The sequence below is a fragment of the Marmota monax genome, unplaced genomic scaffold (assembly GCF_021218885.2).
Source record: "Marmota monax isolate L192 unplaced genomic scaffold, Marmota_monax_Labrador192_F-V1.1 WCK01_AAM20220418_F8-fsc00426, whole genome shotgun sequence".
Taxonomy (NCBI): Eukaryota; Metazoa; Chordata; class Mammalia; order Rodentia; family Sciuridae; genus Marmota; species Marmota monax.
Genome location: NW_026695037.1, coordinates 231716 through 256546, shown reverse-complemented (window position 1 = coordinate 256546; position 24831 = coordinate 231716). Strand labels below are relative to the sequence as shown.

The following is a 24831-nucleotide window of genomic DNA, read 5'->3' as shown; positions in this document are numbered from 1 at the left end:
CATGACTTCAGGTGTTGGTGTCTCTCCCATCTGGTGATATATTTTCTTCTCCTTTGCCTTTTCAGTTTTGCTTTTACTCTTAAATTATTACTAAAATAAACATTATTTTATATAAAGAGAGTGTCTTTATTGTCAATTGGATCCAACCTGCCAGATTCAGCAGCTGCATATACACGTAATACTTTAATGTTACACCCTATGACTTTTCAACTTCATTCTCTCTCCTGGGTGCCCGGGATTGAGCCCAGGGCCTTGGGTATGCAAGGCAAGCACTCTACCAATGGAGCTATATATATCCCCAGCCCTTCAGTTCATTCTCTTAATGTGATGACAAGGGTTTTTATTTTAGAATATTAGACCAATCTTGATTTCCTATGAGATGATAAAACAAGTGTGGACAGATGTATGCTGATTTTTTTAAACATGTTTTTGTATTTAATTTTCTAACTTTTTTTTTTTTTTTGCAGATTTTTTTTTTGCATATTATTGTTCTCTTGTGATGTCTTTGCCTGGTTTTGGAATCAGGATAATATTTTTCTTATAAAGTGATTAGGAAAAATATGTTCTTATTTATAAGAAAATATGTATAATTAATACTATTTTTAACTATATGTTTAACTTAAATCACCAATGAAAATTTCTGGATATTAAATTATGGGGAGGTTTCCAATCACAAAATAAAATGTCTATATGATTGGAATATTACCTATTATTATTTTCCATTTTTTCTTAATGTCTCACAAGAAATTGTTAATTTTTTCTAAGTTGTCAAATGTGTTATCATTAATTTATTACTAATATTCCTGGATCATCATTCTTACATCTGGAGTATCCACACTGATATACTTTCTTTCATTCTCAGCATTGGTAATTTCTTTTTTCCTATAAAATCAATCTAGGCTCATAAGATAATATCTTTGATAGAGAATAAATTCCATATTTTTAGTTTATCAATTTTAAAAATTATTTTTTAATTTCATATTTGTCTTCATTCCCTTTCTTCTGCTTGCCTTGGGTATGTAGTGTTTTAAGGTTGAAGTTATTAACTGAAGATACTCCACACATTTTAATGTGCTATATTTCCTTATTCAATTTAAAATGTTTCCCAATTTCTTCTTTGATCCAATGATTACTCAGAATCTTATTATTTAACTTCCAGATACTTAAAGGTGTGCTGGTTATTTCATTGAGACTTGCTTCTAATTCAACTTTATTATGGTCACAAAATATACTCTGTTATCAGTACAGTATTTTCAGATTTGTTGAGAATTGTTTTATGGTTCCACAAAAGGTCTAGCCTGGCAGATGTACATTTGCACTTGAAATAATATGTCTACGGGGCTGGGGGTGTGGCTCAAGCGGTAGCATGCTCGCCTGGCATGCGTGCGGCCAGGGTTCGATCCTCAGCACCACATACAAACAAAGATGTTGTGTCTGCTGAAAATTAACAAATAAATATTAAAATTCTCTCTCTCTCTCTCTATCTATCTATCTCTATCTTAAGAAAAAAAAAGAAATAATATGTATGCTGTTGTTGATATTTGTATACAGTTTATTAATGTTAGTGAAGTCTAGGTTGCTTTTCGTGTTTTCCACATCTCTCTCTTTGCTTTCTTTTTCTCTGGTTGTTGTATAAATTGCCAGGAAGAGTATAAAAGTCTCTGGTGGCATTTCTGGAGTTGTATATTTCTCTGTGTAATTCTGTCACTTTTTCCTCATGAATTTTAAAGCAGTGTTTTAGGGACCATGTACATTTTAGGGACCATGTACATATGTTTTCCTGTTGATCCTTTTACCCTCAGGAAGCATGCTTCTTTATCTCTAGTAACACATTTTATTTTGAAATGTGTTTTTCTAATAGTATCATGGTCACTTTCCCGTTAGCATGGGATATCTTTTCCCATAAATTTACTTTCACTTTCATCTTTATGCTATGAGTGCATATCTTGCAAACAGCACACCACTGCCAGTCAACCTATCAGCCTTTTAATTGGAGGGGTGAGACTCCTAAGGTTAGTTTTAGTTGTTAAGATCAAAGGTTTGGGGCCTACTCTTGTTTCTTGTTCTCCATAACCTCATTGTCTGCCTAATGACTTTTTAACAAGAAGAAAGTAAGGCAAAACCTTTAAGGTTCTGAGCAAAATAAAGTCAATCCATAATATCTAGCAAAAGTGTCCTTCAAGAATGAAGAGAAACAGATTTTCTGATGAAAGTTAAATTATTTCATCACCAACAGATCCACACTATATGAAATGGTAAAGGATTTCTTCAGTTTAGGGGAAAATGATACTATGGAAAACTCAGACTCCTAGAAAAGGTGAGAGTATCAGAAATGGCAAATGTTTGGCTCAATACTATCTTTGATCTCTCTCCCTCTCTCTTGCTTTCTGTTTGACCTTTTGCATTACTTAATAAATACAAATATAGCTTTTTCTTAAGTGCTCTGTTTCCTGAATTATCATATATTAAACATGATAACTAAACATAACAATGGTTTACAGTTTAGAAGTCTGAATGGTTGCAAGATTTCTATATTTATATGAACGAAGACACTGTTAACTGGATGTAGTGTAAAGAGTTAAGATGAGCACTGTAATCCTAAGGAAAACCCCTATGAAAGTGGTGCAAAAAATAAAGCTAGAAAGAAAATAAAAATGGTATTCTAAAAACAAATTAAGTAATTCAAGCATTTTCTTGACTGAAGGGGGATTGAATCCAGAGGCCCTCAACCACTGAGCCACATTCCCAGGACTTTCTTGTGTTTTATTTAGAGACAGAGTCTCACTGAGTTGCTTAGGGCCTTGCTAAGATGCTGGGGCTGGCTTTGAACTTACTATCCTCCTGCCTCAGCCTCCCCAGCTGCTGGAATTACAGGCAAGCACCACTGTGCCTGACTAAGAGGTCAGTTTTGAAGGACAGTTTCAGCGGATATAAAGTCATTTGGGCCGAGCGCAGTGGTGCATGCCTGTAATCCAAGCAGCTCAGGAGACTGAGGCAAGAGGATTGCGAGTTCAAAGCCAGCCTCAGCAAAAGTAAGGCGCGAAGTAAAAAAAGTCATTTGGCAGTCTTTTTCTACCAGTTATTTCCATGCATCACTCCAATCTCTTGTGGACTTCTTTGTTTGTTTCTAAAGAGGAAAAAAAGCCCTTGATTGCATAGTTGTTCCCTGTGCATTTGTTACTTACTGGTTCAGAACAATCACTCCAAAACACAGCAACTTAAAATTACCAATGTTTATTAATTTGCCCCTTTCCTCTAGGCAATGTTCAAGGTCAGAACTGGAAGGCTGATGAACAGGGAAGGACCTCATTCACAGCTCATTCCTGTAGCTCTTGGCTACAGCCCTCAGTTCTGGGCCAAGGGGGACTGCCCTTAGGTGACTGTCTGGTCGAGATGGCTGAGCCAGGAATGAATGTTCCAAGAGAGAGCAGAGCATGCAGGAAATCCTACTGTCATCATAATTGTCATATCCCACCCCCGCATCACCAAAGATTGAAACTAGGGGCTATATCCCCAGATCATTTATTTATTTATTTAAATTATTTTTATACCTTTATTTTATTTATTTTTATGTGGTGCTGAGGATCAAAACCAGCGCCTTGCACATGCGAAGCGAGCGCTCTATCGCTGAGCCACAATTTTTATTTATTTATTTTTTATTTTTAAATTTTTTTTAAAGAGAGAGTGAGAGTGAGAGAGAGAGAGAGAGAGAGAGAATTTTTTAATATTTATTTTTCAGTTTTTCGGCGGACACAACATCTTTGTTTGTATGTGGTGCTGAGGATTGAACCCGGGCCGCACGCATGCTATCGCTTGAGCCACATCCCCAGACCTACACAATTTTTATTTTTAATGTTTATTTTTGAGAGAGGGTCTCACTAAGTTGCTTAAGGCCTTGCTAAATTGCTGAGGCTAGCTTTGAACTTGTGATCCTCTGCCTCAGTCTCCTGACCCACTGGGATTACAGGCATGTGTTCCACACCCCATACCAGTCTTTTTATCTGTGGCTGCACACCATAAATTTTGTTTTATCTCTTCACTAAGTCCAGCCACATTCACAGGGACGGGAACTAGTTTCTATTCTTAAATATCAAGGAATTTGTAGTCATTAGAAAACTACCATGGTCATCTTTCTGACACAAATTATTAATATTTCTTCCACATGTACAATAAACTGCTTTCCATCCAAGGCCTCCAAAAGACTCATTTTATGACCTAACCAGTGTCAACTCCAGAGTCTCATCATCTGAATCAGGTCCAGCTACAGTGAAGCTCCTTGAATGAACTGATGTCAATGTAGCTCTCCACATGCAGTCCATGAAAGCTCACCCTGTGAACTAAAGAGAAGAGCTAGCCGTACCCTGACAATCCTAATTTACAATGGTGAGGCACAGATGCTGGTCCCAGGAAGTTCTGACTCTTTTTGGTATGAGGAGAAGGCTTCAGGGACTTGAAATAGGCAAAACCTGTAAAATTTCTTTGGGTCACAGTGACTCCTAAGGAGGTAAAACCTGTGAAGTTTCTGTCTTTCTTCCTAATGAACTCTCCCACTTTTAGAAGCTTTCCTTGTCCCAGGACTTTTCTGACATGGCACTTTTGAAACAATTATATTTCATCCCTCTTCCTTCAAAGCTGGATTTGAATAAATCCTATTTTTCTACTGTTATGATTTAGATATGAGGTATTCCCTAAAAGCTCATGTTGTGGCAACGCAAGAATGTTCAGAGGTAAAATGGTTAGATTATGAGAGTTGTGACCTAATCAGTGGATTAATTCACTGATAGGAATTAACTAGGTGGTAAGTGTAGTCAATTAGGGTATGGGTGGAGGAGGTAGGTAACTGGAGGCATGTATATTTTGTCCTAGGTGAGTGGAGTGCTTTTGTCCTGTCTCTGTCTCTCTCTGTTTCTCTCTCTGTCTCAATCTGTCTCTCTCTTTCTCTCTTCCTGATTGCTATGTCCTGAGCTGCTTTTCTCCTCTATACCCTTCTGCCCTGATATTCTGTCTCACCTCAAGCCCAGAGCAATGTAGTTGGCCATCTATGGACTGAGACCTCTGAAACCTCAAAACACAAATAAACTTTTTCTCCTTTATGTTGTTCTTTTTTTGTTTACAGTGACTCAAAGCTGACTAAAACACCTTCCGATTTTGAAGTAGATGAAGTTTGGGGGGCAACACTTCAGCATTTTCTGGAGCAGAGAGCATTATGGTCTGGTTTCTTTCCTACCAGGTGGTATCAGAGCTGCCTGATAATCTCTTCTTCCCAGGGCAGGATATTGTGCTGCCTGGTAACAATCTGGCCTTTTTTGTATAGGGTTAATGCAGAGAGAGAGGAGAAGGAGAAGCAGAAGGAAAAGAAGGAGGAGGAAGATCTTTTTTACTAATCTTATAGGGCACCAGTTTTACTGGTTTTTGACTCCATCATTTTTGTTGTTGTTGTTGTTGTTGTTTTCTCCCTTTTTATCTTCCCTCCTTTCCTCTCTTATTTAGCCTCAATCATCTCTTAAAGATCCAATCTCCAAACACCGTTATATTGGGGGTAAGAATGTCAACAAATAAATTTTCATTGGTGGGAGGCAGGGGTTGTGCAAGCATTCTGTCCTCCCCCAGGCCCTTGTTGCATGCAGAATACATTCATCTATTCAATACCCCCCAAATCTTAACTCATTCCAGCATCATTTCTATGTTTTATGTTCATAGTCTCTTCTAAACTTTATTTAAATTAGATATGGGTCAGACATGGTACAATTCATCCTGAAGCAAATTTCTCTCCAGCTGTGATCCTGTGAAACCAGACAAATTATATATGTTTCCCACATACAGTGGTGAAATGGTACAGGATGGACATTCCTACTCAAAGGGAGGAAGCTGCAAAGAAGAGAGGGGTGATGGGTCCAAGCACTTTCAAAACCTAGCTGGGCAAATTCTACTAGTTTTAATGCTCAAGAATAATTCTCGGGCTGGGGTTGTGGCTCAGTGGTAGAGCACTTGCCTAGCATGCGTGAGGCACTGGGTTTGATTCTCAGCACCACATACAAATAAATAAAATAAAGATCCATAGACAACTAAAAATAAATAAATAAATAAAAATAAAAGAATAATTCTCTTCAGTTTGATGCTCTGTCCTCCAGGGGCACTGGGGAGGTGGTCCCACCTTCTAAAACCACTGGGGAAGCAGCTTGTCCCCAGGGCTCAGCTGGGTAGCCCTACACCCAGGCTCCAGATAGCAACAAGTCTGGCCTGTTGAAATGACAGTGGGGTCTCCCGCTTTGAGTTTTAGCTGGAGGTAGTCTTGCCCTTTTACTCTGAGGAAGTTGTGGCCTGTGGTGAGTATGGCATTCCAAATTTTCTATTGTAATGGAAATTCCCTTAGTTAATTCCCTTTAAAGTTTTTCACTATCGTTTTTTTAGTGGTTGCTCTAGGACTTATTGTCCCAGAAACTACTTCGTATTTGTACTAACATAATTTCAGTGAGATATGAAAATTCTATTCTGTATAACTGTATTTCCTTTTCTTTTTATGCTGTTAAAACACATATCTGAATATGTTAAAAACCCAAAAATATATTGTAAGTGTAAGGGTAAAAGAAATTGAAGTTAAAGTGTAAAAGTTAAAGGGTAAAAGACCGGGCATTGTAAAGTTTCTAAGCTGCCAGGCCTGAGTTAAAATGTAAAGGATTAGGTATTGTTAACCTGAAATTCCTGTAGCTGTTAAGACAATGCTTGGAACCGCCCAGTAAATATTCCCCCTGACTGCTTGGTTGTTTAATAACTCAGGGCTCTGTATGATTTTGCACTTAGGCATTGCAGGGCCTGGACCAATCAGTTTGAATGTGTACCCCGTTTAGAACTGACCTATCACCCCCGCCCGACCTGTTCCCGCCAATGAATGAACTAATCATGTTTAGGAATTGTTGTTTGATTTTCCCGCGGTGTATGATGATTTGTTAAAGGAGACTGTGATGTATGTAAAATCCCCGCCCTCCCCAAAAAAGTGTACTTAAGCAGTGCTCAGCCCCTGCTCGGGGCTCTGGGCTGCTTTCCCTTCCTGGGTGAGCCTGGAGCCTCAGCTCGCTGAATCGGATCCTCAATAAATCCCCTTCTGCCAATTGCATGAGTGGTCACTTGGTGGTCTCTTTCTCCGACGCTTCGCCGGACCCTTACATAAGAATTGATTTGTGTCATTTTGAAAAGTTTCTATTTCTTTTTTGTCTTTAAGCTCATGTATCTTTTATTCTCCAGTGCAGCTTCTAGGCTGTGTAGGGCTCCTCCTCTCTACCTTAATTCCCACCTCACATCTCTGATACTTTCATCTTTGGAAGTTTGATTGTGAACTTTTATGAACCCTCTCTTATTTATTTGTTTGTTTATTTTTTTGATACTAGGAATCAAAGCCAGGGCCTCATGCATGGTAAGAAAGCACTGTAACCGGGCTGGGGATGTGGCTCAAGCGGTAGCGCAGTCACCTGGCACGTGTGTGGCCCAGGTTCGATCCTCAGCACCACATACAAACAAAGATGTTGTGTCTGCTGAAAACTAAAAAATAAATATTAAAAAAATTCTCTCTCTCTCTTTAAAAAAAAGAAAAAGAAAAAGAAAGCACTGTAACCTAGATCTTTGTATTTTATTTTGACACAGGGTCATGCTAAGTTTCCCAGGCTACAATTGAACTTGCAATCCTGCTTCAGCCTCCTGAGTAGTTGGGATTATAAACTTGTGCTACCATGCCTAATTTTTTATTTTTGTCTTTTAGGTGTCTTATGGAACCTTCTGAATGTAAAGAATTAATTTACAATAACTATCTTAGTGTTAAGTTAATCTGTAGTTTTTTTTTTTTTATGTTGTAATGTGTTGCATTTTCCTGAATATTTGGCAATTTCTTATTTGATGCCATTCATTATTCACTGATAAGGTCACAGACACTTCCAAATACTCTGTCCAATGTCCAGAAAATGTGTCTTTCCAGCATGGACAGTGGGAACAGACACTTTTTCTGGCCCTGGGTATCCCTAGGTACCATTGTTCCCTCTGGTGCTTTTGGACTATCTTTTCGTTGTCCTGGGATAGTGTTCTTCGTGTGTGTACTGATGAACTGAGGACTCAAGAGGTGCCCTCTGGATCTCCAGTGCTGTTATTTTCAGCTACCTTATCTATGTGCCTTCATCTTGAATATTCTTCTGTTGTGACCTCTCCAAATACATGTCTGTCCCCTCAATTCCCTAAGGCTTCTAGGCTTTGTAGGGCTCCTCCTCTCTGCACTGTGTCTTAGGAATTTCCAGGAAAGAAGATGGACCCCTTTATGCCTCTCTTCTTTCATTCCCTTTCTATCAGATTGCAATCTCTGTCATATTGCCCTATGTCTGAATGTCTCTTTTTTCATGTTTATATGAATTTCTAGTGTTTCCTACTCCATTATGGCTCAAAGGAGAGGTCAATGAACCTAATTTTTGAAAGAAATTTGAATTCACTTTATAATTAAATGTGGTGTTTTTGGAAAACAGCTAGGTCATTGTTACTTTCCTATATTCTGTAGGCAAGTTGAAGGTTGACATACTTTTCTTTATTCATAATACTAGTTATATGTTATTTTCTGTTTTAAAATTCAGATATGGACATCTTATGAGCCTCTTTTTTCCTATCTGTTGTTTCTACTGATTTTGATCCTATTATCATTTTCCACTTGTACTTATACATTTCTGCTCTGAGCTTCTCGTTTCCTTTTGTTATAAATTGTGTAAATTGTTAAACCCATTGGTTTAATATGGATTCCTATAGAAATCTTTATTTCCTCCTTCAAATTTCCTCCTTCAACACTGACCCAAGACATCTATTAAAAAAAAAAATCATGTTTTTTGACCCTAACTTATAAAGCCAATCAGGACAACAAACCTATAGGAGTATGGGGTGGCAACTACAAATTCTCAAAATCAGTTGCGTTTCTACCTTTTTTTTTTTTCTGGCTAAAATTAATTTCCTAAGAATAATTTTGGGTGGTAAAATAAAAAATTTTCATTTCTTGCTCAGAGGATATAATTTTTGTTCCCGAGATTTAATGGAAAGCCAAATTATCTCCTATTCAAACTATCTCTGAAGATCATACCTGTGTTCTTGTTATAATTAAATGTATGGTGTTCCTAAAGCCCATGTGGTAGAAACCTGGTCCCTGGGTGGTGCTATAGGGAGATAGTACAATCCTTGAGAGGTGGGGCCTACTGGGGAGGGGTCCTGAGGACATTGGGGACTGTGCCCTTGAAGGACATTGTTGAACACCCACCCCCTTCTTGTTCTCCTTCACTGCCTGGTGAGGAGGTGAGTGGTTTTGGTCTGCCCAGTGCTCCCAGCATGATGTGCTGCCTCACTACAGGTGTAATGTGACAAGGTCAATCATGGACTTCACCCTCCAAAACTGTGAGCAATAACAAACCTTTCCTTTTTACAAGTGAATTGACTCATGTGGTTGGTCACACTGATGGAAAACAAACATAGTAGTATACCTTAAGTAAGAAAAAGCTAAGTTTTTTCCAGATTTGGCAAATGCCTTCAGGATAAGATAAACTTTTCTCCATGAATTCCTGCCCACTTTCATATTTGCAGCTAAAGGATTGCTCTTTCTTATACTTCTCTATATTGAGATTCTTCTTCCATTTTATGTCTTCTTTTTAGGTAATTTTAGTGGAAGGGGCAGCCTTAAAACCACGTTACTGAAAATAGAATCACCATGAACTACTGATTCCTTCCTACTGTTGATCTGACACTATGCAGATGCTGGAATACTATTTCATATAGAGCAATGTTCCTAAAAAGTGTACTGTGTACACCAGGACTGGACTGTGAAATGTTTGTTAACAACCCATAAGACACATACTTTGTGCCAGATTGACACCCATCAAGCAAAAGATGCATATTTGCATCAAGCCCTTGGGTCTGCTGAAATCAGTTGATTATCAGCTGTTGGTATAGCAGTTTGAACACCTCAGTTCAATATCTAAGGACCTGAAAAAGTCTTCTCTTCACACATGCCTTTTCCAATCTTCTCTTCTTCATTGATGCAACTCTTTATCTTTCTGATTACAGTGTCACAAATTTGTGGTGTTCTTCTTTCTCATACCTCAGTTAAGTTCATTAGGAAGTGCTGTAAAGTCCATCTTCAAAATGCTTATGACATCCAAACACTTCCACTATTTCCCCTGCTCATACTCCAGGCAAAGTGATGACATCACCAGCATAGGACTGATTAGTTCCCTACAGTCTCCCTGCTGACTTGCTAGCCTCCCATCTCAGTTCTTTTCTCAGTGTGAAAGACCCGCCGATTCCCTGTCCAAGAAAGACGCACGAGGCACTGGCTGCAAAAGCAAGAGGCGATTTATTGATACACAGGCGCCTGCGGGTGCTCAGCGAAACCTCAGCCGGAGCTTCGGTGAACTGGCACACCGGGCTTTGGGGTACAGATCTTTTATAGGGTACAGTGGTCAGTTTCCCTCCTAGCACAGTAACAGGTATCTCATTGGCTCTTTTGAATCCAGCATATAGGTCACTTAAAGGGTAAACTTGTTTTTCACTATAGGTTCCTGGAAAAACCACATAAAAATCATTTGTTATTCATTGTATGGTTTTTCATTGTATGATCCCGTTTGCCCAACCCTGCCGGCTCCTTTCCCAACCATCTTGTCCTTTCTTAATCGGTTACATTTAACTGATTTTCTGAAAAATACATCTGACGTCTGTGCAGGTGCGGAAGCAAGCCCTGGTGATTTATTACTGGGCCTAAAATTATTGGGCTGGGGTCTTTCAAGTGCAACAGTTAAGAGTGATGATTTGAAAAGATTCACCATGTCTGTCTCTGCTCAAAACTGCCTCACTCAATGCAAGATTCTTTCCGTCAACCTCCAGATCTTGTGACACTGGCTGTGCCTCTGAGTTTTTCTCAGTGACTCTGCTCAGGACATTCTAGATTCTTGCTCTTCCCAGAACACACACAGGGGATCCCACCCTGGTGCATTTGCACTGGAGTTTCTTCCTACCTAGAAAGATCTTCCTCCAAACATCCTAACAAATTCCTTCATGTCCTTCAAATCTATCCTCGAATGTCACCTTGCTAACAAGTCCCTAGTAAAACAGCCATCTTCCCTGTTCCGCATACCCACTCTGAGATTGTTACCGCTGTTGACTGGTGACGAGTCCTTGCTTCCCCAATGTTGAAGAATAACACCAGAGAGCACACCGAGGCAAGGTCAGAGTAGAAATTATAAGTTTATTAAAGGACAGCAGAAAAGACTTCTCCTGGAGGAAGAAGGGGACCCAAGAGGTGGAATCCGTTGAAGGGCGAATGTGTTCCCCTTTTTATAGGTTTGGTGATGGAATGTAAGGGGGAAGGGCTGGGACACAGGTGGGCCAAACAAGTAATCTGGGCAGGAAGGACTTCATTATCACTTCTTTGGGATGGGCTTATCACTTCTTTGGGATGGGCTATCTCCAAATCTGTTGGGGGCTGTTTCCTGGGTTCCATTAACATTTCTTTGGGGTGGACTTTGGCCTAGGGCCTTTCCGGGACTTCATTAACATTCCATGAGTTGTCCTGCGTTTCCCAGAATCATTATCAGCATGGCCTCCATTTTAGATTTCACTCGATATGATATTAGACCCGATTTACCTAACTACACTGACTACCTAATTTTAAATCTGGCTTCAAGATCTGCCTTGCAACACTTACCATCTAACATGAACACTGTCCTTATTTACTGTGCTTAGAGTATTTCCCCTTACTCTTTCCTACAGAACACAGGCTCCACAAAGTTGACAATTCTGGCCTGTGTTCAATTCCCTCATGTATCCTAGATGAAAACTGAGTGTCATCTATTCAGTATTCAACAAATGAGAGCTGAAAGAATGATCAGTGTCTTCCCCTCCCTCCTCTTACTAATAAAGCCTTAGACCACATGCTGTGTGGCATCTGCCGCACACTAAGAGCCATTTGGGCTTTTCTCACAAGCGCTGCCCTCCTTCCCTTCACACCATCCCTCCTGCATTCCACAGCACCTGTTATGGTCAATTTGAATTATCAACCTGGTTGGATTAAGAAATGCCAAGGTATTTGCACACAGGTATTTGCTGTGCTGAGTCTGCTACAGTGGGGACAGGAGAAGGATGAAAGCAGCTGAGGATGGACAAGGTGGCACCCAGTCTGTGCTCAGTCCATCCTGGGCTTTGATGTGGTCAATGAGGGTGTATCTAGGAATGATTGGCATGTGAGATAGCCAACTGAAATGGAGACACTCCCTAAATGTGGGCAGTATTGACCAATAGGATGATGACTTGGATGGAATAAAAATTGGAAGGACAAGGAAGCAGCAGCAGTTGCAAGCTTGATTCTTCTTGAATGGGTTCTTCCCCCCCCCCCCAGGAATGCTAGAAGTATATTTTAAATTATGTCTTCCACAACTTTTTGTTTATAACCTGGAAATAATAATCACTTCTAAGATACCCACTATTTAAAAACCCTCCTTCCATCAATTGCATAAGCAGTTCAAACTTAGATTACAATTCCCAGCAACAATTTTTAATTCCTTATTTTGCTGTATACATAGTGAAGGTTTCTGTTAACCAAATGTCTGATCTCTTCCCTTGACAAATGAATGACATATTCAGTATACTGAAATCTAGATGAACCTTCCTCCCTTCATGAATACACAAGATACACATAGACTTTAAAACAATCAACCCAAAGATATACACACAATTATAATATATAACCCAAATTTCCTCAGGGGACATTTTTCAGAGCTAATCTCTAAAAACTATAACCAGATTATCCAAGACTAAGTCTTGTGTTTGATGAATACATCTCTCAATGTCATGATTTGTAAATTTAGCCATTAGACACACTGTGGGAAACCAGCTCACATTTAATTGTGACATTTTAAAATTGTACAAGTATTTTGACCACTACCCTCCCAGCCCATAAATGTCTTAAAATGACAGAAAAACATCACTGATCACAGATTTAATGGGTTTAATAAGTTTACCCCTTTAGTTCCTATTTGCAGCACCCAATATTCCTTTGAAATACCAGTAAGACCCGGCAGTGACCAACAGTAAATTTCCACCTTCCAGAGTTGAAAAGTTCAGTTCAGTTTCTCTGAGCATTTCTGTGTTACAGTGGCACTTGTCCAGAACTGGTACCTCCCCATAGCTGGGGAGCTTTAAATGTACCAGTGAAAAAAGTTTTTTCCCCTTCAAGGGGAAGGAAAAAAAAAAAAAGATTACTCCTCAAAACCCAGCCAGTCTGGCTGTGAGGTCTTTCATTCTGTCCCATCTCTTCAGGCTCTTTTTTTTTTTTTTTTTTGCTTTGCTTCTTTTTCTTTTACTTTTTTGCAGTAGAGCAAGAGAGACCAAAACCTAACCTGAGATACAAGAAACAAGACAGTGATGGCTATAAAGGGAGTAAACAAGGAGCAACTGAGATACTCCTTTACCTCCCACATCCAATGTATGTGCTTCACAGAAAATCAACAAAAATAACAAACCCACAAAATACAACAACTAGAATTACAAAACCCATTCATCCAAGGTTGCTAGAAGGCAGGAAGGAGAGGTGGGAGGGTAAATGGCACAGGGAGAAAAACAAAGTATTTAAATCAGTCCAGGCACAGGGGCTGGCAAATGCTAGAAAACAGCTGCAGAAAAACCTGTGGTCCTTTCAGACTCACGGTGGTATTAAAAATCCACATACTGGTGTCAGAAAGATCCTGCCTCCCATGTACCAGAGACAAAAATTCCTCAAAGAGAAGGGAATACACAGAGGGCCCTTGGCAGAGTGGGTCCTGCCTTCCCTAGCCAGGAGAGGATAGAGAAAAGAGTTGCCACAACTTCTTTCCAATCCACCCATCCCCTTTAGATGACAGGCAACTCAATGGCCCACAGCAGCCTTCAGTTTGGCAGGAGATGGATGCGGTGAAGGGAACTTCTCTGCAGACGTTGAGCTACTCAGGGCAGACTGCAGATAGACTGTCTTGTGGAAGAGTCTGTTGCTTAAAAACACCACTAAGGAGAACAGGCGCAACTGGAAAAGGTATGCTTTTCCAGGGGTCTTTGCTTCATTAGCACTGATAATGAATAAAGGAAAGAGAATAGAGAAGAGGCAGCCACTGATAATGTATGAGGACTGCATTGCTGTGAGGAAAGCCAAGGGCAAACCAAATCCAAAGTAGTAAGGCCAATTCCTTTCTATGTTTGACAATCGCTGGTGCATTTCAATTCCTTTATTGAACCAACGATATTCAAAGCAGTACAGTGAGTAGAGAAGGGACATATGCAGCAAACTGACCAGCTGACCAACAAGATGAATGGGAAAGAGACTCACAAACATTCCCTCGATAAGGAAAAGAGCCTGTAGCAAAAGGTTGAAGAGCATGTCAGCAATTATCTTGCTGACACTAGGGAATGGATGAGGCTTCCTCCCCATACCTCAAATGCTAGGTCAGCAATATCTTGAAACCAAATGGCATTCACAACTTTGCTAAGCACAAACAGGGGAAGCACCCAAAGAGCACTGAAAATTGATGTGAGGAAGAATTCCAGCCACGACCAAACATCTCCATGTAGTGATGGATCCCCAATAATTCGGGCTGTTACTGACTGAAGCACAGGAATAAACACACGGTAAAACAAGAGGAGACTGAACCAGAATACTCCACCATTCCAAGCACAGCACTGGAAAATTCTACTAACAATACGTGGCTCACTCTCTTGCTTCCGCTTTATACTCTGGGCTCTCCTCTGTGCCAGGACACTACTTGCCCTTCTTCGACGTTGCTCCTCTCTTTTCTGCTGGATTCGAGCATCTAGCTTTACCCCAGATGGAGTCTTTGATTCCCCTGCCAAGGTCCTGGAGAAAGGTTTTGACACTGTCAGCCATCTCCTCACCACCCAGACTGTCAACTACACAGAAGAGAGAGAAGCACCCCAAAATCTCTCATCATGAAGGACCAGCAGCTCCCTCGCCCACCGCGGACCGTCTCGGCCCCTCTGCGCCTGGCCGCCCGCCGGGGCGCTCCCAGAGCCGGGCCGCTGCGCCCGCACTGTTGAATGGGTTCTTGACTGTTGCTGTGATTATCTGAAGATACTGGACTCCCACTTCTTCACTTTTCCAAAACAGATTCTCCAGAATCTTTTTGGTCTCAGATTAGGGTAGCACCATTGACCCTCTTATTCTGGAGCTTCAGCCTTTTGGACTGCACAGCTAGTGGTTCTTCCAGCTCTCCAGCTTGCAGTCAGCCATTGTGAAATATCTAAGATGAGAAATTGTGAGATCTTTCCTCTCTGCTATTCCCCTAATCTGGTTCCTTTAAAAATACTGGAGAAGTGATGAAAAATACAATCCAGGAAACTGCCCTGAGTTTTGTGGGACAATGATAGGAAAAAGGACTCCTGCTCCTCTCGAAGATGAGAGATAGCCAGAGGAGATGAGACCATAATTCATACCTACTAACAATAACAGGGATAATTCTCTATAGAAATTGAAAAAAAAAAAATTGGAGCTGAAGGTTGGACTCAGGTCTCAACCTAGGTTAACTCAGTGGCATGATGACCTCCCTGCCCATGGTCCTGAAGACAGGACCAGCCCTGGTAATGCTTGTCCCTGGTATGCGTGGCCCGGGTTTGATCCTCAACACCACATATAAACAAAGATGTTGTGTCCCCCGAAAACTAAAAAATAGTGACCAGCGTTTTCCCCTCCTGATTGGTTGAGGCACATTGGTCATCCCTGGTGATCTGGCTACTCTTCCTGCAGCCCCATGGGTGGAACTACGCTCATTTGTTCCTTTGTGATATTAACCCCTTGCCCTGTTTGGAATGGAATGTTCCTTGGAAACGTCCTTTGTGTGTCCCCTTCTCTTACTCTGCCCTTGGGTGTGGCCTTCCTAGATGTTAGTCAACCTGCTGACAGCAGACATCATGAAGCTGGACTCAGCCCCCTGAAACCTGACCCCTTGCCACATTTGAATGGCTTCTCCTCAATTAAAAGGGGTCAGCACGCACTCCCGGGCTCTCTCTCTTTCTGCGGACCCTTAAGGTCAGAGGAGCCCTCACAGGAACCCCAACTCCGACAGCGACAGCGGAGAGAGCAGCTCCCAGAGCGGCGGGGAGCGTCAGGGCCGCGGCCTGGAGAAAAGCGAGCCACGGCTGTCGCTGCTGCCCGGAGAGCCCCGGGGGCCACATCTCCAGCCCTCCCACAATTTAATTAACACATCAACCATATTCCATGGGACAAATGTCCAGATTCTGTTTTTCCCTAGGGAAAGAAGCAGCTACATCCCAGCGAAACAAACTAAATCAGGAGTGAATGCCAAGTTTCTGTTCATGACTAAAAGGCTCAGGGATCGCTCCAATTGAACTGGGCTAATTGGGCTGCGCAAAATAACCACACAAGAGGCACAAATACCTTTTTCTGGGCCTTGCCCTCCCTCGCTCCACCCTGCGGCTATCAGCGCTGGCAGTCTGTCTCCGCTGGAACCCTTAGGCCCATGGCCAAGCGGCTTGCGGCTGAGCCGCTGACGTTCCACGTGCCTTGGAAGCGGCTCCAGCTCTGCGACTTCACGGAGGAGCCAACGCCGTAGATCTGGATCCCGCCGTTGGGGCCCTCGCATCCTGGGCTACCGCGAAAGCGCAAAATCGACTCAGGGGCCAAGTCAGAGCCTTCGGCTTCGTCCAGCAAGCGCCGCGACATGCTGCCCGGAGGGCCCCGGGGGCCAGGGGAGGAGCCCCAGGACGCCCAGCCCCCTGTGGCTGGTGTTGACCACGGGGAGGGACGCACAGGGCCTCCGCAGCAAGACTGGGGGGCCGCACCGCTCCAGCACAATGAAGAATTTTGGCTGTATAATACTTTCCAGTACCGGAGAGATCCTTTACCACCTGTTGATCTGTCAGACATCGAAGATGTGAGTGAAAACAACCAGACAGAAGCAACACTTGACGGCAAGAATGAAGTGGTTGAGATTTATATGGAGTCCTGACATAAAGAGCCGAAGAAATGGGATTTCCTGAATTTGAGGAGACATCTTTAAGTGAATTCATGTATTTTTTAGGAAAAAGTTGTTTTCCATACTTGATTTCCAAACCTGAAAAATGAGGAAAGGTTGTTTTGAAGATAAGTGCCTGTAGTTACTACTGACCTACTAATAGGGATTTGTCAACAATATAGCAGAGTGGTAGGCAAAATATTTATGCATATATTTTTAAAGAAGCAAGTTTTGTTTAGGTTCTGACTTTTAAGAAACTGATCTTACAAAAAAGGATTCTAGAAGTTTTAGAAATGCATGGAAAATACTCAAATCTTTCTCTCATCTGCACCCAAAAGTTTGTGGCTCATGAATATCATTTTATAATAACTTATTAATAAAATAATTTCTAATACATCTTACTGACTCTTTTTAGTTGAACAAATAACTGACTTGAACATCTATGCAAAATTAAAATGTGGGGATTCTTTGAAAGCTAGTATTATTTTTTAAGTTTTGTAAAAATAAAAAGTAGTGAGAATTTCAATTCGAGTTTAAATAACTTCCAATATTTGATATTTGTTGAACTCTATTATGGTTAATCAAAAATGGATAAAGAAAAGTGACCTCCATTTCTTTAATGTGCAGACAGGGTTGAGAACCACTAGATCAATGTTAGTATTCCTGTTTAAAGGAAATTACTAATTTGAACTGAAAAAATGCCTGTTAATTAGCTTTGTTTTTATTATTCTCCATTGATGACTTTGTCACAAGTAATTTATAGTGTTGCTGTCACTTTTCATTGTTAAAAAAATAAAGCAATTTGTTTTGTAGTTAAGTATCAATGACTAAGTTAATTAACATATGTACTGCATCCAGAATATTGGCTTTGTAATTTAGTAACTTGTCCTTACTTGTATATATTTTTTTTTGTTGGTGATGACAGTAAATCCAAAATTCAGAAAAGGTAGTAAATGCTAGAGGGGAAATTTTTGACATTTTGTATGTACTGCAATATTTAAATATGGGTTGACAATAAGAACAGAAGACAGTGTCTGTCATTGTGGCCAGAAATGGTTTTAAAGACTGTACTGCCACTTTCTACCTATGTAGCATTAAACAAGTTATTTTTCATCTCTTAAAAAAAATAACTTTTTCATTGGGGTCACTGTGACAGCTCCTCCGACCTTAAGGGTCCAAAGGAAGAGAGAGAGCAAGAGTACCCGGTAGCCCCTTTTATTGAGGAGAAGCTATTCAAATGAGATAAGGGGCCTGGTTTCAGGGGGCTGAGTCTATCTTCATAATGTCCACTGTTAGCAGGTTGACTGACATCTAGGTAGGCCACATCCAAGTGCACAGTAAGAGAAGGGTACACACCCAAGGCACTTCCATGGAAGACTCTATCCTAAACAGAGCAAGGGGTTATATTACAAAGGAACAGATGAGCATAGCTCCACCCATGGGGCTTTAGGAAGACAAGCCCAGGCACAAAGACAGTCACTCAAACCCTAGAAGAGTGGGGCAGACTAGCAGCATGGGTGCCTGAGGCCACATGGCCCAGCAGGGGAGTTAACTCAAGTTTCTCACAAATGAAGACATTCTAGCCTCACATCTGCTACACAGGAAAGTTGACTGAAGAAGAGAACAGGGCAGTATGGGGAGGGGTCTTAGTGATCAGGGATGCCCTCCTCTTGGTTTCCTTACATTAGGATGATAGGAACACAGACACATAGTCAGAAAGAGAAGTTGGGACCTCTTGAAACTGTAGTAGGGAGCAGGAAGAGAACTGAAGAAATCCTGTGTTGCTCAGTCCCACAGAAGACAGCTAGCTGTCTCACACTATAAATGAAGGTATTATGAACAAATTCAGATCACTCATTGTAATGCAGACACTCTGAACAACCTATTAAACATTCAAAATGTCAGAAATTCCTAGGAGAGTCCTGTAACCCAGGAGTCTCTCCATTTCCCAATCCCTCTCTCTCTCTTCTGGCCCCCCAGGGTCTTACCTTTTTAAGTCGTGAGAGACACATCAGAGCTCTGGGCACTGTCATTCCCTGAACAGAACAAAAACAGAACCTGGTTAGAGCCCACACGAGATGCGGAAAATGGAGAAATTATGGGATTGATCAGCTCCCAACTACATCACTATCCCAAGGGTCTCAGGGCTCACTGTTCTTCATACTTACAGAGAGCTGGAGCATAGGGCCCTTTTTTTATACCTGTGGGAAGAAAACATCCTGTGAGAGAGCAGCTTAAAAACAGGTCTTAGAGGTACCCCCTAGTCCTGGACACGGGGGACATTTCTAGAACTGTGACTACAGATGTAGGGAAGGACCAGGAGACTAGAAGAAAATAGATGTATAGTGATGGAGCCAACTGCTCTGCTGGAGGTCTGTCCTCAGCAGGGAAATTCCCCTCTGGCCTCTGAATGCCAGAGGTGTAAGAGTCAGTTCCCCATCACTGCAAAAATCAGGGGAAATTTTTCTCCATTTTTTTCCCATGTGCTTTACAAAAGAGTAAACAAGTCCAGTATTGGAGGCCATATATAAATTATGGGTTTCTTGGAGCCATTAAGGCAGGGAAGCTGCTTCTCTGGGAACTCCTGGGTGAAATTCACCCATTCAAGAAAGCCCAGATCATGCTGGTGCCATGTCTTAGCTCCCAGCCTTAGGATCAAACAGCCTCCTGGAGATGGGCGTAATCTGCCAAACACCAAAGAACCTGTTTACTGCCAAACCCAGAAACAAGACTCCTCCCACACTGAAACCTCATCCCTGCCTTTGATGTACTCTCCCTTAAATAATTAGGGCATCAACAAATATATAAAAAAATGTTCAACATTGCTAGTAATTAGAGAAATGCAAATCAAAACTACTCTAACTTTTTGTCTCACTCTAGTCAGAATGATAGCTATTAAGAATACAAGCAACAGTAAGTGTTGTAGAGGATGTGAAGAAAAGGCACACTCATACATCACTGGTGGGACTGCAAATTGGTGCAGCCAATCTGGAAAGCACTATGGAGATTCCTTAGAAAACTTGGAATGGAACCACCATTTGACCCAGCTATCGCACTCCTTGTTCTATACCCAAAGGACTTAAAAATAGCATACTACAGTGATGCAGCCACATCAATGTTTATAACAGCACGATTCACTAGCCTACCTAGATGCCCTTCAATAGATGAATGGATAAAGAAACTGTGGTATATATACACAATGGAATATCACTCAGCATTAAAAGAGAATAAAATTATGGCATTTGCAGGTAAATGGATGGAGCTGGAGAATATAATGCTAAGTGAAGTAAGCCAATCCCAAAAAACCAAAGGCCAAATGTTTTCTCTGAAAAGTGAATGCTGATCCATAATGGGGGTGGGAGGTGGGAGCATGGCAGGAATAGAGGAATATTGGATAGGGCAAAGGGGAGGGAGGGGAAGCGAGGGGCATGGGGGTAGGAAAGATGATGGAATGAGGTGGACATCCTTTCTCTAGGTACATGCATAAAGACATGAATGGTGTGACTCTACATTGTGTACAACCAGAGAAATGAAAAATTGTGCTCCATTTGTGTACTATGAACACATTCTGCTGTCATGTATAACAAATTAGAACAAATTAATTAATTAATTAAAAAAAAAAGAATTGGGGCCTTTTTCCTTTGTTCAGTTCAGTTCCTATCAGGGCTGGAAGACCCATCAGGAACTCCACTTTTTTTTTTTTAATAAAAATATTTAATTTTTCATTGTAGATGGATACTTTCCTTTATTTTATTTATTTATTTTTATGTGCTGTTGAGGATCGAACCCAGGGTCTCACACGTGCTAGGCATGTACTCTACTGCTGAGCCACAAGCCCAATGCCAAGGAATCCCGTTTTTTAAATCTAATCTTTGTCTTTGTCTTTATTTCTTACTGATTATTTCAGACTTTTCATTTTCCCATGCAGCTCACACCTCCTGAGCAGGAAACTGCTCTGCTGGGGCGCTGGTCACCCCGTCAATCTAGGCTGAATAAGCACATGTGGGTAGATATTACTTCCCATTACCAAGGCAGGGCACACTTCTACCAGGTACTTGAGACCACCAGTGGGACAAAAATTCGACCGTGCACTTTCCCTACCTGTGTTTTTCTTTCTCCACAAGACAAAACCGACCACAGCTCCAGTGACAACAAGGACAATCACAGCAGCAACAATTCCCAAGATGGGGATGGTGGCCTGAGGGGGTGGCTCTGTGAGGGAAAGAGAAGTCAGTTGAGGGGCCCTGATCCCCAGGCTCTCAGTCCATACCCTGCTGAGGGTCTTCAGAAAGCCTCCTGCTTGCTTCCTGACAACAGGCTCCGGGCCTTCATCTTACCCCATCTCAGGGTGAGGGGCTCAGGCAGCCCCTCATGATGTACATGGCATGTGTATCTCTGCTCCTCTCCAGCAGGCACCACCACAGCTGCCCATTTCTGGAAGTTTCCATCCCCTGCAGGTCTGGTCTCCACAAGTTCCATGTCCTGGGTCTGGTCCTCCCCATCTCGTCGCCAAGTCAGGGTGATCTCCTTAGGGTAGAAGCCCAGGGCCCAGCATCTCAGAGTGACATCCCCTTCAGGGCTAGGGTGGTGAGTCACATGTGTCTTCGGGGGGTCTGAGAAAAAAATAGGGAAACTCAGACATTTTGTTATTACCTCTCCTGGGCCACTGAAGCAGCCACTCCCATAACCATCTGGAGAATGGACAACATGATTGGGGTGGGGAGGGAGCACAAAACCTAGACAAAGTCTGGACTCTGTGATCTGGCATAATCTCCTATTCCTTGGAAAGTTCTAAAATCAGGTTGAGGTAATGCAGTGTAAGAGGTTTCAGCTCTGAGAGGGACTTCACGTTCTGATCAGGGTGGAGGCTGAGAGATGTGGAAAAGCTTGAGTCACACCTCCAAAGACACTAGGCAGAAATGGCCTGACAGTGTGTCCTTGATGTCAAGACTGCTGCCAGGGAACTGTGGTCAGTTATTATCTTTCCCATCAGCCAGGGAGAAAGAGACTGCATCGCTTACTTGTCCTAGGAGAAAGTAGCTTTCAGTTCCTCTCTGGGGCAGCATCTGGGAATCCAGGTCCATCACTTCCCTCTGGACAAGGGTGGTGTCCTAGCATGGTGCCATTCTCCTCCCCTTCTTGGGGGAAGCAAGGGAGAAGATCTACAAGACATCTTGCAGCCCCTCATACCTAAGTGCTACAGTGTCAGGGTGATCTCAGCAGAGTAGAAGCCCAAGACCCCTCAAGGTGCTCTTGTGGTCTGAGATGGGATGTTGGGTCATGTGTGTCTTTGAGGGGTCTGACAGGAAGATTCAGAAAACGTAGGCACTTTGCATTTATCATGGGAATAGAGTAGTGTGAACATTCTGACAATAGAACGCACAACTGGAGGGAGGAAAGGGTGCACAAAACCTATTACCAGGACATAGGCATCTGGGTTAATTTCCTTTTCCTTGAGAAGTTCTAAAATTAGGGTGAGATAGTTCAGAGTAGAAGACTCTAGGTCTTTGAGGGTGGGTCAAGAGGGAAGGGATTCTGGTGCTGACTTGGGTAGGGGCTGAATGAATCAGAAAAGCTGGAGTCAGACCTCCAAAGATACTGGCTTCGGGGCAGGGAGGGAATAAGGCCAGAGAACAAGTATCCCCAGGTGTTCCCAAAGCTTCTGACAGAGTCAAGGAACCAAGTCAAAGAGAACCGCTAATCAATTATTTCAAGAAAGGTCTTTCTCTAATCCCGGAGAGACTGGATTCCTAACTGTCCCTGAGGGAAAAGTAGCCATCCTAGCGTGTTACTCCGTGGTACAGGATCTGGAAACCCAATTCTGACTTCGAACCTATTTTTCTCTACTTTTTTCCCCTTTGGAGGGCTGGGGATTGAATCCTGAGCCTCCGGCCTTCTAGGCAACGCTCTACCACTGCGCAACACCTCGGGTCCCTTCCTCTACTTCTTGAGGGTCTTCAGCTGCTGGCACAACCCCAGCGTGAGGGAAACTGCGAGAGTTTCCTGTAGCCCCTCTTACCTACGCGCTGCAGGGTCTCCTTCCCATTCTCCAGGTGTCTGAGCAGCCACTCCACGCACTCCCCTTCCAGGTAGGCTCTTTGGTACTTAGCCTCTTGGGCTGCCTCAGATTTGTGCTTGGAGATCTGAGCCGCGGTGTTCGCCGCGGTCCAGGAGCGCAGGTCCTCGTTCAGGGAGATGTAATCGGTGCCGTCGTAGGCGAACTGATCATGGCCTCGCAGGAAGCGGCCATCTGGGCCCACGTCACAGCCGTAGGTCCACTGGAGTGTGTGGGAACCTGGTCGGGTCCCTACGTTAGCCACACCCACGTGGCCCTGCCCCAAGTTAGTACCGCCCACTGATCTCTGGGGCCGTAGGACCAAACCCAAAACGAAACTGAAGCGAATCCCCGTGGGCTTTCTCTAGATTGAGATCGGGCCAGGTCAAGGGGAGGAGGGGTGAATCTCCTTCCCAGCGACTCTGGACGACCTCGGCACATCCGCGAGGGATGAGGATCATGACCTGCTGCTATTCGGGCCCCAGTCGCTCACCAGAATCACTCTGGTTGTAGTAGCCGCGCAAGGTTCGCATGTTTACTCGAAAACTCCTTGCTGTGTCCTTGGCGCGCTGAGTCTGCTCCTCCCAATACTCGAGTCCCTCTTGCTCTATCCACGGCGCCCGTGGCTCCATCCTGGGATCAGCTGCGTCGCTGTCAAAGCGCACGAACTGCGTGTCGTCCACGTAGCCGACTGCTACGTACCAGGGCTGTCCGCCGCTGGGCCGGGATACCGCAGTGTGAAAATATCTCAGGGAGAAGGAACCTGGGGACCCGGGAGTTGCTCAGACACGGCGCTACCCTCCTCCTGGAGCAGGGGAAGAGAGGGGGCGAGGAGAGAGGGCAGGGCACGGGCGGCGGAGGGGACCAGGGAAGAGGTCTGGGGCTGCGTAGAATCAATTTCTCGGGGTCCTGTACCCGCGTGGGGCCATCCCTTCCCTCCTTCCCCGCAGAGGCTGTTTCTTTCCGGACTCCGCACTCACCCGCCCAGATCTCGGTCAGGACCAGGCTCTCACAGAGCAGCAGGAGAAAGATTAGGCTCGCCCCGGGCTCCATTTCCCAGCTCAGCGATAATCCTATAATCCGAAATCGCAACTGTGAAAACTTCGTGGAGACGATGATTGGCTTGTCTAGAATCACTACACTCAATGGGAGTAAGAAATGGGGCCGCGTCATGGGTTTCCAGGAAGAAGGACTAGACCAGGGCTGAGAAACGAAACTGCTCAGGCGGTTGTCAACAATGGATTTGCTCCTTCTAGACACTTAAGGGCAGGACTAGAGCCATGTCAGAGGACCTGGGACGCGGCCCTGACTCCTATCCTGAGTGGAGCACTCTGTTACATTGCCTCTCTGAGCCCTGGCTCAGTGAATGTGTGCTTTTTCAGTTCTTAAACTTTTAGGTTTCAGGATCTCTATAAATATATTCAGAGAACTAGTTAGAACACATCCAAAGGGATTTTTCCCCCCTGTGGATTATATCAATATTTATCATGTTAGAAATTATTAAAACAGAATTTTGAAAAAAATTAATTCATTTGAATAACATAAATAACCATTGTATGTTAGCAGAAATAATATTTTTATGAAAAATAATTAGTTTTCAAAACAGAAGTGTGATCATTTTACATTTTTGCAAGTGTCATTCTTATCTGGGTCATTTGAAGACTGATGCATTTATATTTGTTTCTACATTCTTTCTCTTAGAGTTTTATTTTTTTAGTGCTGAAGATTTTTATGTTTTAAACTATAATTATAATGTTG

At 42.7% G+C, this 24831-nt stretch overlaps 1 protein-coding gene and 2 pseudogenes across 1 annotated transcript; 1 reads left to right on the top strand and 2 right to left on the bottom strand.

The window, feature by feature from the left end:
- Positions 1-10344: 10344 nt before the first annotated feature.
- On the bottom strand, positions 10345-16627 carry LOC124081481 (etoposide-induced protein 2.4 homolog; annotated as a pseudogene).
- On the top strand, positions 16524-17012 carry LOC124081482 (uncharacterized protein C9orf40-like; annotated as a pseudogene).
- Positions 16982-24261, bottom strand: LOC124081480 (saoe class I histocompatibility antigen, A alpha chain). Its single transcript, XM_046427673.1, has 8 exons — positions 24054-24261; positions 23567-23836; positions 23038-23313; positions 21356-21631; positions 21120-21230; positions 19187-19219; positions 19007-19054; positions 16982-17117 (listed from the first exon to the last, which is right to left on the bottom strand). Exons 1-7 carry the CDS (start codon positions 24244-24246, stop codon positions 19011-19013), a joined length of 1203 nt encoding a protein of 400 aa, XP_046283629.1. The 5' UTR covers positions 24247-24261; the 3' UTR covers positions 16982-17117; positions 19007-19010.
- Positions 24262-24831: the final 570 nt, after the last annotated feature.